This window comes from Nanorana parkeri, unplaced genomic scaffold (genome assembly GCF_000935625.1).
Source record: "Nanorana parkeri isolate BGI_ZX_2015 unplaced genomic scaffold, ASM93562v1 scaffold1365, whole genome shotgun sequence".
Lineage (NCBI taxonomy): Eukaryota > Metazoa > Chordata > Amphibia > Anura > Dicroglossidae > Nanorana > Nanorana parkeri.
The window spans coordinates 326,334-343,515 of record NW_017307633.1 but is presented as its reverse complement, the minus strand read 5'-3'; the positions used below and the strand labels follow the sequence as shown (position 1 = coordinate 343,515).

The 17,182-nt window shown below is 43.5% G+C and overlaps 1 protein-coding gene across 1 annotated transcript in view; it reads left to right on the top strand.

Moving 5' to 3' along the window:
* The window catches only part of FANCM (Fanconi anemia complementation group M), a 123,432-nt gene that overhangs the window by 92,812 nt on the left and 13,438 nt on the right, over window positions 1–17,182 (top strand). Inside the window, 8 exon segments of the mRNA XM_018569608.1 lie at window positions 2,873–4,856; window positions 6,801–6,883; window positions 6,996–7,067; window positions 7,767–7,838; window positions 9,986–10,096; window positions 13,909–14,065; window positions 15,849–15,952; window positions 16,354–16,914. Of these exon segments, the coding sequence (XP_018425110.1) occupies window positions 2,873–4,856; window positions 6,801–6,883; window positions 6,996–7,067; window positions 7,767–7,838; window positions 9,986–10,096; window positions 13,909–14,065; window positions 15,849–15,952; window positions 16,354–16,914 (3,144 nt within the window).

Here is a 17,182-nt window from a genome sequence, read left to right as displayed (position 1 = left end):
GGGGGGGGGGAATTCCTGCGGGGAGCGGTGACTGATAGTCACTGCTCTCTGCAGGGAGATGATCGAGAAGTGATCGAGCGACGGTATGCATTCGCTCACTTCCCGATCTATTGAGCCAAGGTGTGACCGTTTCATTGTCGCACATCGGCTCGAACTATGAGGATGAATGATATTCACTCACCTCATAATTCTCCTTTTAAAAGACTTAAATTCACCATCTTGTTAAACTGGTAAACTTGGACTCTATGCTTTTCACAGCTCCATGATGGCACACTCCAAGTAGGGTCATAAGCCTTTGTTAGAACCATAATAGATAAATGTTTTTTCCTCTTGCCATCTTTGTGTCCATTTACTGATCGGCACAGGAGTTATTCCTAAAAGCTCTTCAGCAGACAGACATGTTCGTGGGGGTCACAAAAGACATTTGTAATTCAGGTCTAAAAGCATTGCTTTTTATTTCTGTCTGACCTTTTTACCCTTTGTTTTTGTCTTGAGAAGATTGATAAATGTCCTCACAGTCCTGGAAATATCTCGGGTATATTGGGGTAACCTCTGTACCTAAAACACTTCTAGCTGGTTTCAAATGTTCTTGGGCATGTCTTGTTTTTGTCAATAGACTTGCCTAGCCTTTTAAAGGGTAAACCCACTAAAAACACTATAGTTATATCCTGAGCTACTCAATAATCTGGTTAAAGTAAGGGAATATACCATCCCACCGTATGCATGATTTTTTTTTTTTAACTTTCTGCTTAAAAGGAATCCTTTTTGTTCATGGTTCCATTTGTTTTCTTCAGGTATTCTGTTACATGGGGTGAAAGTTGTTCACTTTGGCAAAGCAGGATGATACCAGTACCAGGGAGGCCCTACCTGGAGTGCTGTTGTATTTGTACTTTTTCCAAATGTAATTCATCTGGTAGCAATCTACTGAATCTTCTAGAACCACTTCTGGTTGTCACCAATGTATTTGCCCTTTTTGTGGTACCTTAAAGAGACCCCATCACCAACTTAAATTTATAAGCAAAGAAAATCATGTATTTGTTACAATATGCCACTGAACTTGCTAGGAAATTTGACTGCTTCAAAAAGTGTCAATTCCTAGCACTGCCCCCTCCCGGCTTCCATGTCACAACCCTCTCCTCTTCTGGAAGTAAAATTCATGTCTGTGCTGGCCCGGCTCCTCTGCCTCTAACCTGCCTGAACAAACATCTATGTGGCAGTTGGGGGAGAATGGACAGAGAATACTATAGAATGGCACGCTGGGGCTGCTGACATCCCCTCCAGCAGCAGTCTCAAGGGGTTTGGAGGTTTTACAGGTAAATACCATACCCGAAATATGTTAAATGCACATATAATCTTGTTAAAACTAAGGAAGAACTCTGGGAATTTTAACTACTTAACACTTGCAGTGCTAGCGAAGCCCCACTGCAAGCTTAAATGCTCATTTTGTGTAGGGGAGACAGTCACCTGATCCTTAGTCCTGCTTTGCTGCTAGACCCTTCCCCGCAGCCTCTTCTTCCCTGGGCTCCAGCAGTCTAAGGACCAATTACATCATTGCATCTAATGCAGGTCCATTGACTTGCATTAGATATGAGGATGCCGAGGGACAATCCACAGCCGGAGCAAAGGGAAGAGAGGTGAGCCCTGAGTGAGGATCAGGCAAGTCTATCTGCTTCATTTCGCTCCCTAGATAAAACAAACGCTTAACCCTTGCAGTGCGAGGGTAGCCCTACTGCAAGGGTATGCTTTTAAACTTCCTCATGTTTTTTCTTTAATGGCCTGGTCTCGTTAAAGGATAAGTTCACCTTTTGCAAAAATTAAAGAAATTAATAACTAATAATATATATAAAAAATATGCTTTTCTTTAATTTTTGAATTCAAGACTGGAAAGCATTGGAACAGTGATCACCCGATCAGGGTTGCAAAGCTCAGAAGTCTGCAAATATTCTCCCAGGCAGAGCTCGTAGAGTTTCAGTTTGAGATGGGGAAGGACGTCTGGTCTTCAAACTGTATTAAAGGAGAACTATGGGGTTAGGGCTTTTCCCCATAGTTCTCCTTAGGGTAACGGGAGGACACAAACTAGCGTCCTCCCGTCACCCTAAGCTCAGTATACTGCGAGCTACAGCTCGCAGTATACTGAGACGCTGCAGCTGAAACGGATCCCGACAATTATGTCTGGATCCGCCCGGCTGCTTGAGTGACAACTGGCTCTGCCTATCTAAAGGCAGAGCCAGCTGTACCCGCCCCCTATCCCCGTCCGTTCCGCCAGTCAGCGGAAGGGGGGAATCCAGTCCCTCCCCTGTCACGGCAGAGAGCCGTGACAGGATCGAGAAGTGAGCAAACGCCAGTATGTGGTAGATGCAGGAATATGGGCAGCTCTATCTAGACCCTTGAAAAATAAGCAATAAGAATATATATTTTTGAAAGCATTGTAACTGTACAGCATTTTTTCACACCTTCCTAAATCTTTTGCACATTAGTGTGTGTGTGTGTATACACACACACACACGCACAAATTAGATCATTCAGCTCTTATTTAAGTTCATTCTGTCAACAAACATCCAAAAGGTTAAAAGTCTCTGTTTTCTATTCCTGTTCCGAATTACTAAAAGTTGCATAGTAACTGTTTTTTTTGGCAGACCTGCACTTTCCAATTGATACCTGATTGTAGGACTGAACTTTCTTGTTTCGAAATTCTCTATTTACAGAACAATTTTTTGTGTACAATGTGTGATGGCCTGTTAGGAAAAAAAGATACCTTAAACCAATAAAACCTTTACAATGTTGCAACACTGTTCTCAATTGGGTTTAAAGGTTTTTTGTGCAAGATATTGTTTTGTATGTACTTAAAGCTGTCATTCTTGATATTTTGCAGGGTGAGTGCAGTTATGATAAGGAAGTCAATGCTTCCTTGGATAAAGCTGATGTGCTTCCTTCACATATAACTAAGAAAAATAGTCGAGATTGCTCCGCTGTAACTTCCAAGACTTCAAAGTTGCCTGCTCTCAAAAGTAAAACTTGCAAGAATTCATTGTCCATGTCTGAGAGTGATGAAGACTTTATGCCACTCTTCAAGTCTTCAAAGAAAGTAAAGTCCTCTTCCACTGAACATGAAAATTCAGGTTTAATAGACTGCCCAACAGCAATGGAAGTAAGCAGTGATGCCGAGAATGGGCAAAATCTTGATGAGGATCAAGATTTGGTCGATGAAATGGAAATCGTTTCTTACAGAGACATCAACCCTAGTTCATCGCAACTTCAAAAACAGTCGCCAACTACTGATCAAAACGGAGAATTAAAATCCCCAACTAAAGCTGACTGTGGGTATCACAGTTTTAGTGAAGACACCTCTGAAGATTTATCGAATCTGTTTTATCCCGCGTATATGCATAATAATCATTATCTGGTTTCAGAGATTGTTGTTGAAACAAGCTCTCCTGTCCTAAGCAATATGTTATCACGTGTAAAGAGCTTTTTGGCCCGTTCTCCTCCTTCATTTAGTGAACTTGATTCCTTAGAAGATCTAGACCTTTCTATGAATGATTTAAGAACCAAATCTTTAGCTAGTAAAAAAGGTAGCTGGGATATTTCAATAGAGGCCCATTGTAGTGTACAGGGATTCCGCAATCTCGCACAGAATTCAGACTCTTTGGGAGATGCAGCTCGTCTTGCAGTCAAGAATAATGATAGTCCTCAAGAAGAGCTATATGAAATTGGACCATCTGTCTCGTCATCTCCAAAAGATTATCATGCGGAGACTGTACCAGAAAATGGACTTGAAGATAGGGAGGTTCAAAATGATAGTCAGTGGGATGATATTTTCGACTCTGAAGCCAATGAAATGTATATTGAAAACTTTGACCCCCCTACAACACATGGCTATGCCCAGTACCACAATGAAGTTGACAGTGAGGAAGCTAATGCTGAAGAGTGTGATTCTCTTAAAACGTGCAGCCCAAGCAAAAATAGCAAGGTAACAATTGGGGAAGTGGACATGGTTGATGGGATTTGTATTCACAGCTCCATGTTCAATAAGGAGAAGACTGAAAGTAATGAGACTGACATTGAAGCTACTCGGCCTTGTACCCCTCACCGGAGCAACGATAACATGGTATGTCAGCATCAAGATGAAACCAAGTTGGATACATTTCCTGAATATCTTGAGGACAGTTTTGACTTATTTGAAGATGAGAAATTTGCTGAGGTTGATGAACCGAGTTCAAGCAAGACCTTCACAACAGTAAAACCCAATCATGAAAGACCCACGGTCAACTTTAATATGTTTGATCCATCCTTGTTCATGGAAGACCATACGGAAGATGAAAACCAAGCTGGTTTGTCCTCCTACAAGGACTTGGAGCAGACAGAAAATGAGGAGTTTGGTTCCTGTGAGTTGTTTTCAGTTAATTTTGACCTTGGATTCTCTATTGATGATGATGATGACGACGATGATGATCATTTACAAGGGGAGAACCCTGAAGTACAGCCACAAAGTGTAGAAGAGGCTGGACATTTTAAAGCTCCAAGCTCACCTAATAGAACTATTGCCGGAGGCAATATGTCAACCCCAGTGACCAATGGGGTTAGAAGCTCTACCTTTGAAATGTCTGAAAAGCGAATTTCTCCAGTCAGAGGCAAAATCTCCCAGATAGATGAAAAATCTTTGAGCTCTTCAATGGTAACACCAGTAACGGAGAAGGTCAATAACTTCAAAACACCTTACAGTCCTGTGGCTAAGCATGATATGTATACCCACTTGACTCCACAGTCAGGACCAAGGAACATCAATTCATCTTTAGTGGTTGTAAGAGCTGGTGCAAATCCGCCTATGGCCAAGAACGACAACAATGTAACTATTGGTATGTATTATATTTCTCTAGTTAATTGTGTAAGGCCCAAATTTGGACACCAACATTTTAATAGTTTCGGAGCTATAAAAAAGTGTTTGCCTTTTCCTTGTAGTTAGTAAATCCTGAATTTGTCCAAAAAAAACATTTAAAAAGACTACTTTCAGTCCTACGGATACTACAACTCCCACTGTGCTGGCCTCCTTGCAAAAACAACACTATATGTATGGTAGCCGCTAGCACTGTTCTGTCCCTGCCCCAGTCTACACTTGGCCATTCAAACATAACCTGCAAACACACATTTTGTAAATGGCCTAGAGTAGACAGGAGTGGAGACACAACCCCAGTGCTGGTGTCTAGTCTGGAAGTAGAGCTGGTGTGAGCAACTGAAAGGAGCCTTTTTTGCTCAGATCCAGAAATTGCAGACTATATTGAAAAATGTAAACACTTATAGGGTTGAAACCATTCAAATGCTGGGGTCTGGCTTTAATGTACTCAAAAAAATAAATAAAATGCAATAGTAGATGTGTGTTCACATACATTATTACCACTCAGGAACTGATGTCAGCCTTGTCCACACTCCTTTTCATCTCCGTGTGGTTACTTGAGACCCTCCATCCGTACTGTGAGAAATAGGAAAGTTGCCATTACTCACCTTCTAAAAAAGCTGCCTCCCTGTGTCTGACTTTAAGGGCTTGTTCACACCACTGAAGTGTGATAACGCATGCTATGCACTTGCTGTGATGTGGTGCCATTAATTCTAAATGACACTCCAGCTTACCTGCCCAGCAAACTTGCATTGCAGCCCAGCTCAATGCTCAGCAATGCACTAACTTGCATTGCTCTGCTGAAAATGCTGCATGCACAGCTTTTGGTCTGCACCCATTGATATAATTGAATGTGTGAAGCAATATGTAACACAGTGGTGAAGTCGGACATCCTAATCGCCATTCTTGGTCTGGGTCAGTGGCCAGGGAACTTAATATTCAGGAAAGGTCAGCAATGGTAGCCTCCATGCTTTTTCCCTACAAATGTCCATTATGGCCAAGAGGGAAACACAGGAGGTGGGAAAGGCAAGGCCAAGCACAAAAGGTTAAGACTAATGGAAATAGAGTTACCGGTAAGTCCTAACTCTGAATTTCCAAGTCCAATTCTAGTTCTGAGGTCACTATTACCCCAAGTATGGGTCTGCTGGTGCATTATAGAAGATATGCGAGTACACATGTAGGCACCACTATACTGTTCCCCCTCTACTCTGGGGTGTTTTAAAAGATAAATGGTTTAAATCCTGCAAGAGTAAATTAGCCACTTTCCAGAGTTTCATTTTGCATGTTAGTGGGCACACAACAGAGAACTGTAGGTTTGTCACCTTGCTCGTGATGTGCAGTTTGGCCCATTGTTTTTCCTTTTCATACTTGCAGTCATTCGGCTTGGCTGGTCGTGGCCCTTTCAAAGCTTTAGAAGGCCTCATGCTGTGGGCCAGAGATTGGCAGCTATAAGGTTGCAGATATCAATAGCACATTTCAACATTTTGTATAATCACTGATCTCCATGCAGCTTAATTTGTTTATAAATGTTTACATTACAAAGGTGTAGTTTTGGCAGCTTTGTAGGATAATTATATGCTATTAACCAATATTCACCTTTCACCGTGATGTCAAATATCTCCATATTTTTAAATCATGAATATTTTCAATTTTTCTAACTTTAGGCTTATTGGTCCTTTTACATGCGTTCTATTATAGAATGTGACTGTTGACTTCCAGATACAAACAAAACAGCAGAGGCCTTTGAAACAATCACATGTACAAATTGTCTCCTAGGGTTGATGTGTTATTAGCGCAGCCACAGGGCACAGTGGCGGTTTTGTGATTTAATCATGGCTGCCCACTGCAGTGCTGGCTTTTCATTCTGCTTCTCATGGTTTGTTCTGGGATGTTTGCCATCTCTCCGCAGGCAGCAGCCCCGAGAGCGAGGAAGACGTTGTTTTCAGGCGGAAAAGAAAATTGGCAGCAGCAGCTGTCCTCAAATCACCGGAGGTAAGCAATATATAGCGTCTTGTGCCACAGTAGTGGCCGCAGTCTTGAACATAGGTTTGAATTAGCAGCGCGCTTATTGCAGCTCATGTTGGTTTTTTTCAAATCTTCATAGTCCGCAAGCAGCGAGTGTGATTTCGACTCACCGATGCCTGGAGCAAGGAAATGTAGACGGGCGCTAAATACAGTAAGTCCTTTTTTTTTTTGTTTTTATTTTGTTACGTCCCTGTAAATCAATAAATATTTTGACATGAACCATTTCCTAAAAGTACATCTGATATCAACAAGCGCAGATTTGCAATCTTCTAGAAAACATCTCAAAGTATTAAGTGTACCTAAGCGGTACCCTGAAAATCTACTTTTGTGTCTTGAATTCCTCCTAAAATATAACATTTTACTTTGTGTCTTGAGCCTCATAGCTGTAGATCTGCAGTGTAAATTCTAAGGCAATGGTCCCGCTCACTGCTGGTCTCATTAGATTTGGAGTGAGATTTGGTGATGTCACTACTATGTTTTCACAGTTCTCCTTGCTGGAGAGAAATCTGTACCTGCAGTGCAAGCATCTCCCTGTTTTTGCTTGGTTTATTCTGTAGATCTGTGCTTCTTCCACCTTTCCTGCTGCTTCTTGATCATTACCCCACCAGTCCTTAGATCACCAGTCATTGGAGGGGGGGCAGCTCTGACACGAAATAGCAAATCACTGCTCCTCTACCTAGATGGAAGCCTCAACATAGATGCACAGTTTGAAACAAGGCTTTGTAAATCGCCTTTAAAAAATCCACCTACAAGAAAGTGTTGGCCGATTCTGTGTCCTCTTGGTGCCTTGTTTGTACACGGCTTCCAAACGAAAAATTCTGTTCAATTTGTTTTAAATCTTGCTTTTTAGAAAGTGAGCAGTGAGGATGATTTGGACTCGCCGATGCCTGGAGCAAAAAAATGCAGATGGGCGCTTAATACAGTAAGTCTTCCTTCCTTTATTTTACAGTAGAACTGTGGCCTTCCATGAAAGAAATGTTGCGGCACTTAATGAGTGGATATGTACAGTTTTCTCTTAGGCCACCTGCAAATACATGTTTATTCTGAAAATGAATTCCACCTAGTGCACCGTCCTGTGATGGGGTGGCAATGATACTGCATTGCTCCTCCTGAATTCAGAGCAGAGTTGTCCTTATTACAGCTGTGCCTGCTTGCACTATAGTGGGAGGAAAAAATATTGCAGTGGTTGTGGCCATCAGCATTGTCACTGCTGGTTCACAAACCTGGGCACACCTAGTCCTGCCCACTGCTTTCTGGATTGACAGCACTGCTTCTGTAGCTGAAACCCTCCCACTGTGAGCTGCAATGTCTGTGAAGGAAAGCATATAAGACACAAATAAAGGAGGATTTGGCTCCATCAGGAGGGTAGAGGCAGTTTTTTTGTTTACGTTATGAGGCCTGGGCATCACATAGTAACTGGATTTGGGACTGTCATACAGATGCCTTTAGCTGTAGTTTAAAACCCAACTCCAGGCAGCAGAACCTTTCTAAGCTGATCTGGTTTGCTTTGAGGTTTTCCTTTTTGTTATCTCTAGTCCTTTGAACCTCACATTGTATCATTGTTTTAGCCAGACCACTACCCAGTTTTCTGCCCTATGGGCCATCTTGGCCAATAATATGTGATTTCTTCACTGTCATTTCTGCCTTTCCACACACGATTCTGACCAACAAACTGAACCTAAAGTCTGCTCCAGCATGTTCCTCTATATGGCCCAAAGTTTGCGAACACTTGATCATCACACCTACCTATATGACCAAACAAATGTGGACACCCCTTGAAATGATCAAGTTCAGGTGTTTCCAGTAAAGAGTACAGTTCATGATACAGCATATCAAAACATTTTATGTGTGTGCTTCCAAGCTTGGGGCAACATTTTTAGGAAAGCCTTTTTCTGACTGCCCCTGTGCACAAAGCCAGCCCCATAAAGACATGGTTTGACAATTTGGTGTAGTTACTCTAGTGGCCTGTACAGAGCCCTGACCCCGAGCCTTATTGTTCATATCTTTAAGATGCAATGAATGCCACTTGTGAGCCAGGTGCATCATTAATACCTGACCTCACAAATGTTCTCTTTGGGATGAATGAGCACAAACTCCAAAATCTCTTCGGGAGAGTGGATGCCGCTGTAGCTGCAAAGTGGGGAGGAGACGGCATCTGCATATTAATGCCCATGCTTTTGGATTTGGATTTCCTCCAACAAACTCGTATAGATGTGATGGTCAGATGTTCTTAAACATTTGAGCATACAGTGTATATTAACATTTTAATAAAGATGCTAAAGTAATAATTGGACATATATTAGGATGATATAAGGGTTGCAATTTCACAACACGCGCATAAAACAGGAGTTAATGGCATGGTATTGTACTAAACATATATTTAGATCCTATCCTCATTATCTGCAGCACGCTCTCTACGCTAATCCTTCAAGCTGGAGTACAAATATAATTTTAAGTACAATCACATACGCTGTCGATTAATACTACACAATTTATAAACAACAGGAACGGCCTTTTGTTCGCCTCACATGTGAAGGAGAAGGGAAGCACGCCATCCTGTTGTTTTAGCAATTAGCGAACGAGCAGTGACATTAAAAGACCGAAATATAAAGATGTGTCCTGCAGACAAAGCTGGGGGGGTTTTGATTGGAAAGGAAGGATATAAAAGACAAAATACGTGCAATTTATGTAAAAATACATTAGATTGTCAATAGCTGGATGTCACTAGGCAACAATGCATCTCAGTCATTTGCTGCAGCTTTTCAAGGCTGATATTGAAAAGCTGCAACTGGCTGCACGTGTCTTTTGTAGTTGCCCTCAAACAGGTCACTGGCACCGATACTACGAGCCGGCAGATCACCTACTTAAAAACCCCGAATGTGTTCCTGGCGGTCCACATCATGCACCCATTTCTCCCAATCCTCCATACTTTGATTGCAGCTTTCCCTTAGGTACCAGGAAGGTATTTGTAATCTTCAATGCTGCTACTAATTGTATAAAATATCAGACTGTGATTTAGTTATATTTTTTTATTATTATTTTAACGCTTTCATCTTTTTGTGTTGGCAGGTATGCTCAGATGAAGAAGACCTAGAGCCTCCTTCTATTGCTTGTAAATCTAGTGTTCAGGATAGGGGGCACCAGAGAAATGCACGAAGACCTGAGCGCAAGAGGAAGCGGGTTTGTGATGGCAACATATTCCAGACTACAGTGATCTGTGTTCTCTTGCAGAAAAATGTGTCCTGGGTTTGAGGACAGTCTGTTTACAGAATACCTCATCAGTCTAGTTATTGTAATGTGCAGTCCTGGCAATAACGTATCATTTTGTTAAACTTTCTGGGTTAGAAACTATTTTAATGTTATCTGGTTAGCTGGCCATATAGGTATAGTCTTCAACCTGCATGCCGAGCAAGAGAAAATGCCTCGATTCCCTCATCAGCGCAAAAACAGAGTGAATGGAGGGATCTTCCCTGATGGCTATTGTTTTCTGGCAGCCAATGCCGCTGTCGGAATACAAAGAATACCTAAATAGTGCCTGCAGCTGTAGAATACCTAAATAGGCCAACCCAGGCTGCTCAACACATTTCAACTGAAAAAATCGAAAGAGCAGGTGATAAATTGTCAACCGATCAGCGACTGCAGCCAAATCATCACAGTTTGCCCGACTTTCAATTTTTAAATTAAGGTTTGTTGAGCCGGGCGATGCCATCAGGGCCACCCATGGTTAGTTGTTGGACAGCTTAAGTTGTTTAAGTTTTAGGGTTCAGGTCAAGTTAAATGTTAGCGTTAGACTGAGAGTATGAATTAAAAGAGAACTATAGCCAAACCTTTATCGGCGTTCGTTTTCTTTTGGGTCACAGGACGACTAATGTCCTCCTGTGACCCAAAACCTCAGCAGGCTATTTCCCGCTATATGTTGACAGCGCAGAGTTGTGCAGAGCATATGCTGACAATATTGTCAGGATCCACCCCACTGGCTGATTGGCAGCTGGTTCTACCTCTCTAGAGCCAGCTGTGCCCGCCCCCTCTGATGAGCTCTAGAGGAGCAGAGAGGGGAGGGGGAAATCCCTGCAGGGAGCGTATGTTAAGGACTTGGAGTAGGTTGTAAGTCACGTACACATGGGGCACATTATTCAACTTTAGCTTGTTTTTTTTATATGAAAAAAAATCCTGTGGCTAAAGACCAACATACTGCACCAAATAACTTCATCAGAATGATTTTGAACTCTAATGATGTACAATATGATCTACGGACACCACTTTTGGTGTGACGTTAGTACGTTTTACCCACTTGCAGCCATACACTGGTTTATGGGGGTTGTAATCCCAATGCCAGTGTTTTTCCAAGAAGCATGGTTCACTCCCGACCTCATTTCTTCTTCATGCTCTTGGTATAAAGTAACCTCTGTCGACACAGGAAAAGCTGACTAGAGCTCATCACTGTACATAGATCCCAGGTCAATAAAACTACCAGCTGGAGATCATTTAGGGTGGCCATAGCCAAGCATTGGGGCAGTGGATCCCGGGATTCAAGGTGAGGGGTCAGGGGGGGAAAAAAATAAATCGGCAGCAGCGACCGCGCTTGGGCAGACGCGAACGAGCACATATAGGCGATCGGCGGGCTATGGACCCGCTGATCGCCTATATGTGAAACACCTGGTAACGGGTGTGTGCATTTAGCGGGTCTTTTCTGCCCGTGCGTGCCCGCTAGGGGGCGCGCGCGAGCAGAAAAAAATTCTGCAGTGCCGTCCGTCCGTTTTTTTACTACGGGCGGACGGCAAGAGGTTAAGGTTAACGCACCTATGGTGGCTTGCAAGCCTAACGTGTGCAATAATGAATCGTAGAGTAGCTAAAGCATCACTTTTTTTTTTGTATTACTTATGAAAATATGAACAGTTGTTCTACAGTCAGAGTTACTCCAGTACTTGGTGGTTACATGGCCAGTAAGATTGAAACAGTGCTTAGAGCAGTCTGTCTTTAAAGGAGAACTATGGGGTTAAGTCTTTTCCCCATAGTTCTCCTTAGGGTAACGGGAGGACACAAACTAGCATCCTCCCGTCACCCTAGGCTCAGTATACTGAGACGCCGCAGCTGAAGCGGATCCCGACAATTGTGCCGGGATCCGCCCAGCTGCGTGACTTACAGCTGGCTCTGCCTATCTAGAGGCAGAGCCAGCTGTACCCGCACCCTCCCCTGTATGTTCCTCCAGTAAGCGCTGGCGGATCGGAGCGGGGAGGGGGGAATCCAGCCCCTCCCCTGTCACGGCAGAGAGCTGTGACAGGATCGAGAAGTGAGCGAACGCCGGTATGTGTTTGCTCACCTCTCGATCTACTGAGCTGACTTGTGACAGTCTCATTGTCACAGGTCGGCTAGAACTATGAGGTGAGTGGAAAGCACTCACCTCATAGGTCTCCTTTTTTAAAGTAAACCTCTACTCAGTGAAAAATGGAGGGTGCCAGTAACAAATGGAGAGTCACTGATACAATCATCCTGAAAAGGCGAATTGCCTGAAGGGTTTTTTTCTTCACCAGCTGCATGCTTGTTCCAGGTCAAAGATTCATAAAGTACTTTAGCCAGTAGATGGAATGTTTAGAAGGAGGTCATGAAAGGCATCGTCCTTATTTCTCTCAATTAAAATAAAAAATGCTTTGATGGAATACGAATGATGAAGAACATGATTCTTCCACATAAAGGAAAAAAAAAGGTCAATGTAGTAACGATATATTTCTTTGAAGTCACTGGGGTGGATAGAGCTAGAAAGCGAGGCTTCTGGGGGCACATACTATAAATAACAGCCTTGTGTTGTACATTGGCTGGGTGCACATTGCTTATCAGGGGAGAAGTAACCGCTCTTCCGGCTCATCGACCGCCTCATTGTGCGATATAAATAGATTCTGACAATGACCAATGATCATATGGATCACTTTCCTGACCTAATCAGAGTCACATGGGTTTACCTTCATCTGTAGTGTACAAAGACCACCAGTCTATACTAAACCAGTCACTGAGTTATGGAAACAGGAATAGGTGCATACCCCACTGAACCCTACTTTAACCAGGGCTACGTCAGTGCTACAGTTTGAATTTAAAACGTATTTGTGTGAAGTGTGAAGGTAAGTCATGGATTGAACAGAAATATACAATTATAAAATACTTTATTATTTCATAATAAAGTAATTATAAAATAATTTCTTTGTGTTTATTTGATTCCTATTCAAGAGAATTACTTTATATATAGTCAATATAGGCACAGAGGTAAATTTTTTTAACATTTTCTAATGGTGGTGTGCCTCGTGATTTTTTTCATGAAAAAAGTGTGCCTTTGCACAAAAAAGGTTGAAAAACACTGCTCTAGCCATGTGGTTTTCTAGTACATAGAGGAGGATGATGATGATGATGAAAAGCTTTATGTAGCTCCAGCTTTGTAAATTTGCCTGTGGGACATAATAAAGACAGGATCCGCTAGACCAGTGGTTCCCAACCCCTAGGGGTACATGGCAGCACATTTAGGGGTACTTGAAAATATTTTTGTAATGGCGGAAAAAAGCTGTGGCATCGGGAAGTTGTAGACTAAATCAGTGCAGATGGTCTGCAGAGTAATCCTGTGGTTGCATTTCCCAACGCATGTTATAGTTCTGGCTGCCAACTTCGCATCTCTTAAGTGTAAGGAGTCCTAGATTCAGGGAATAGTATCACAGACCGCACCCCAAGGAGACCCCAAGATGACGCTGGACACATCACCACTATATGGCATACTCCTATGAGCCCCCTTTACCTCCCAGCTCCCTCCTTTATCCCACCGACAGTGACGTTTGAGCCCCTCCTACTGTTTGCACAATTTGGGCCCCTCATACAATTCAGCGTGACATGCTCCACTATTAGCCCAGCCCCCTGCGCTACCCCCCCTTGGTACAGTTTATAAAACTGGACCCCCGCCAAGGGCTATGGATCATGTAAATTCTAGGTTTTCATTGTCCTTTTTCTTTTACTAGCATGCAGCCAGGCAGTTTCTTGATGAGGAGGCTGAACTGTCCTCGGAAGAAGCAGAGTGTGTATCGTCAGATGAGTCTGTGGACTCCGACAATGTGCAGGACACATCTTTGGTGGAGTTCCTCAATGATAACACTCAGCTGTCTCAGGCCCTGAATGGTAAGTCACATATGGAAGTTTCCTCTGGGGAGTCCTCACTCTTCTGATTGTAGCTTAAATGTCTCATATTCCATGTTAGGCTTTTGTTTTATGTTATTAAAGGAGAACTATGAGGTGAGTGCTTTTCACTCACCTCATAGTTCTAGCCGACCCTGTGACAATGAGACTGTCACAGGTCGGCTCAGTAGATCGGGAGGTGAGCAAACACATACCGGCGTTCGCTCACCTCTCGATCCTGTCACGGCTCTCTGCCGTGACAGGGGAGGGGCTGGATTCTCCTCTCCCCGCTCCGATTCGCCAGCGCTGACTGACTGGCGGAACGGACGGGGGAGGGGGCGGGTACAGCTGGCTCTGCCTTTTAGATAGGCAGAGCCAGCTGTCAGTCAGGCAGCTGGGCGGATCCCGGCACAATTGTCGGGATCCGCTTCAGCTGCGGCGTCTCAGTATACGGCGAGCTACAGCGAGCGGTATACTGAGCCTAGGGTGACGGGAGGACGCTAGTTTGTGTTCTCCTGTTACCCTAAGGAGAACTATGGGGAAAAGACTTAACCCCATAGTTCTCCTTTAAAGAAAGCCTGTGCCGAGGTTGGCTTCCATTGCTGATGTCTGCTTTTGAAAATGGAGGCTGCACTTGCTGATCTTCTGAAAATGCTAATCGGTTGGCTGCCTTTTGGCCGGAATACTGTTTAAATTACTGGTCCAGAACAGGCATGCAACCAATGATGTCACTTTTCAGAACGCCTGGTCCTCCCGTGCTTGTCCCTGGTCCTCCCGTGCTTGTTCCATGCAGTGACAGACGGTACTAAATTATTATCTATATCGCGTCACACTCCAGCCTGGAATCCCAATACAGTAATCAGATGGGTGCTGGAATGACGTGCGGATGGTGCTGCATGAAACCAAACATCATTAAGGTATTCACCCGCACACCAAGGTCCGATATATTGAATGGTCTTAATTTGATGCCAGTTATACATGGCATCACATGCGACATCGGTTACATGTGATGCCATGTATACCTGGCACCAAATAAAGTTGCTTCGATACATTGGACCCTGGTGTGCGGATTGCTTTGACAGTCATGCATTTAGCCATTTAAAGAAGGAACATGTCAGCACAGTTCAGGTTTCCTATAAAAATTATCTCTCTGTGCACCTGATATGGTCATATAGCTTCATGTGACTATATATATTTCTCTAATTGCCTGTTACACGTTCAAAGCTTTTCATTTTATATGGTGGGTGAGAAGTCTTCCTCCTTCTATCCTGCATGTAGAGGTGGTTGCATGTGATCCAGAAATATAAAACTCTGCTCCTAGGATGAAATGGATGCTGTGCCTGGCTTTTCTTTGTGTAAGTCCTGCTGTCAATGAGGGAGAGGGGGACACTTGGCTTGTGACGGTGTCATGTACTAGGCTGCTTTCATATTGCAAAGCAGATATACATTTTTTTTAAATTATCTTTGTATCTTAAGATCAGCGAATGTTGATCATGGGTAGAGCTGTTGGGTTTTTCCATATTCATTGGCATGGCAGAAGATTAGGTGGGTCAGTAATGCTGGTTACCTGAGGCAGTCAGTTGGAGTTAGGAGCTCGTGGTGCAGATGTTTTAGCTGGTGGACTTCTTCCTTTAGCTGGGAGAAAAAGCCACCCAGTTCCTGCTTTGCAAACCTCTCTAACATTTGCAGCTGAGGACTTCAGAGGCTGCCATATTGAACTCCTCATCTCCTTAATTGTCTGCTGTTGACTTCATGTGATAACTAGATGATCTGTCTTCTGTTTCAGACTCTGAGATGCAGGGCATATACATGAAATCCATACGCAGTCCAGCAGTTGGAAATAGATTCAAACTGACACACAAGAGACACAGCTTGTCTGTGTTCTCCCAGGTGAGTAGAAAGTTCCAATTGACCAATACGTTTCCTTTTTCCTTTGTCACGTATGTGGAGTGAGTTGAAGGACAGTCAATGGTGATCCAAAGCTACAGTAAAGGTACCAGAATGATAGTGCTGGCGCTCTACTGTGCTGGCGCTCTACTGTGCTGGCGCTCTACTGTGCTGGCGCTCTACTGTGCTGGCGATCTGTGTCCTTATTTGTTGCCTTGTCACAAGGACAGTAAGTGAGGGAACACCTTTCCAGCGGCGTTGGAGGCATTAAAATGGTCAGTGACTTGAAAAGCATTGCAGCCAGAAAGTGACAGGCATCTAGTATTGAGGAGGAGGTCAGGATCCCCTGTATTCCCCTCTTTACAGATTTCCATTCATGCTTTGTCTGTCTTTGCCTCTGTTAGATTCCTGAACAGGATGAAGACTACATGGAGGACAGTTTCTGTGTTCAAGAGGATGAAGAGGAGGAGGAAGAGGATGAAGAGGATTCCAGTACAGAAGTACAGATGGACCCCAACCTCTTGCAGCAGGACAGCTTTGTTGACGGCCACAGACAGTACCACACTAGACGTCGGTTAAAGCTCAAAGCCACCGAGCCAAAACTAGCCAACCGGGCACAACCTGCAAAAAAGAAAAGGAGGATCATCATCCATGAGGACTCTAGCGATGAGGAAACTGAAGCAACTACTCGGCAACAACCATCCAAGGCCAACGCTTCAAGTCTGACATCAGTTACTGCGTCCTCTTCTGCCAAACCGCTGCTGGACAGCTCTTCCTTGAGGACTGTGGGTGCTTTGACTGAAAAGAAGGAATTCTTGGATTTACCCTTGAAGGATCGCTGCCAAATGAGAATGAATGCCCAGGCATCCTTGTCCGAAGAACTGGACTTTCAGACAGACGCCCAATCCTCATTTGATACCACTAAACTTCGAACATCAAACAGTAATATTCTCTCTCCAGACAAGGTAGAGTCGTCTTTTAGTTATACGTTTGCTGCTGATGTCAGAGTTTTTAAGTGGAAATCCAGACAACACTTCTTTTTTGGATACAGTGGGCAATACTTCCTGATCAAGGGACTCAACAGGAAGTGAGAGGAAAGCCTATTGCTCAGTTACCACAGAAACCGAATTCCCCTTTGGGAGAATTTTAGGGCTGCAGCTAACGATTATTTTCATAACCGATTAGTTGGCCAACAATCTTTTCAATTAATTGTATTAAAAATCCCTCCCCTCC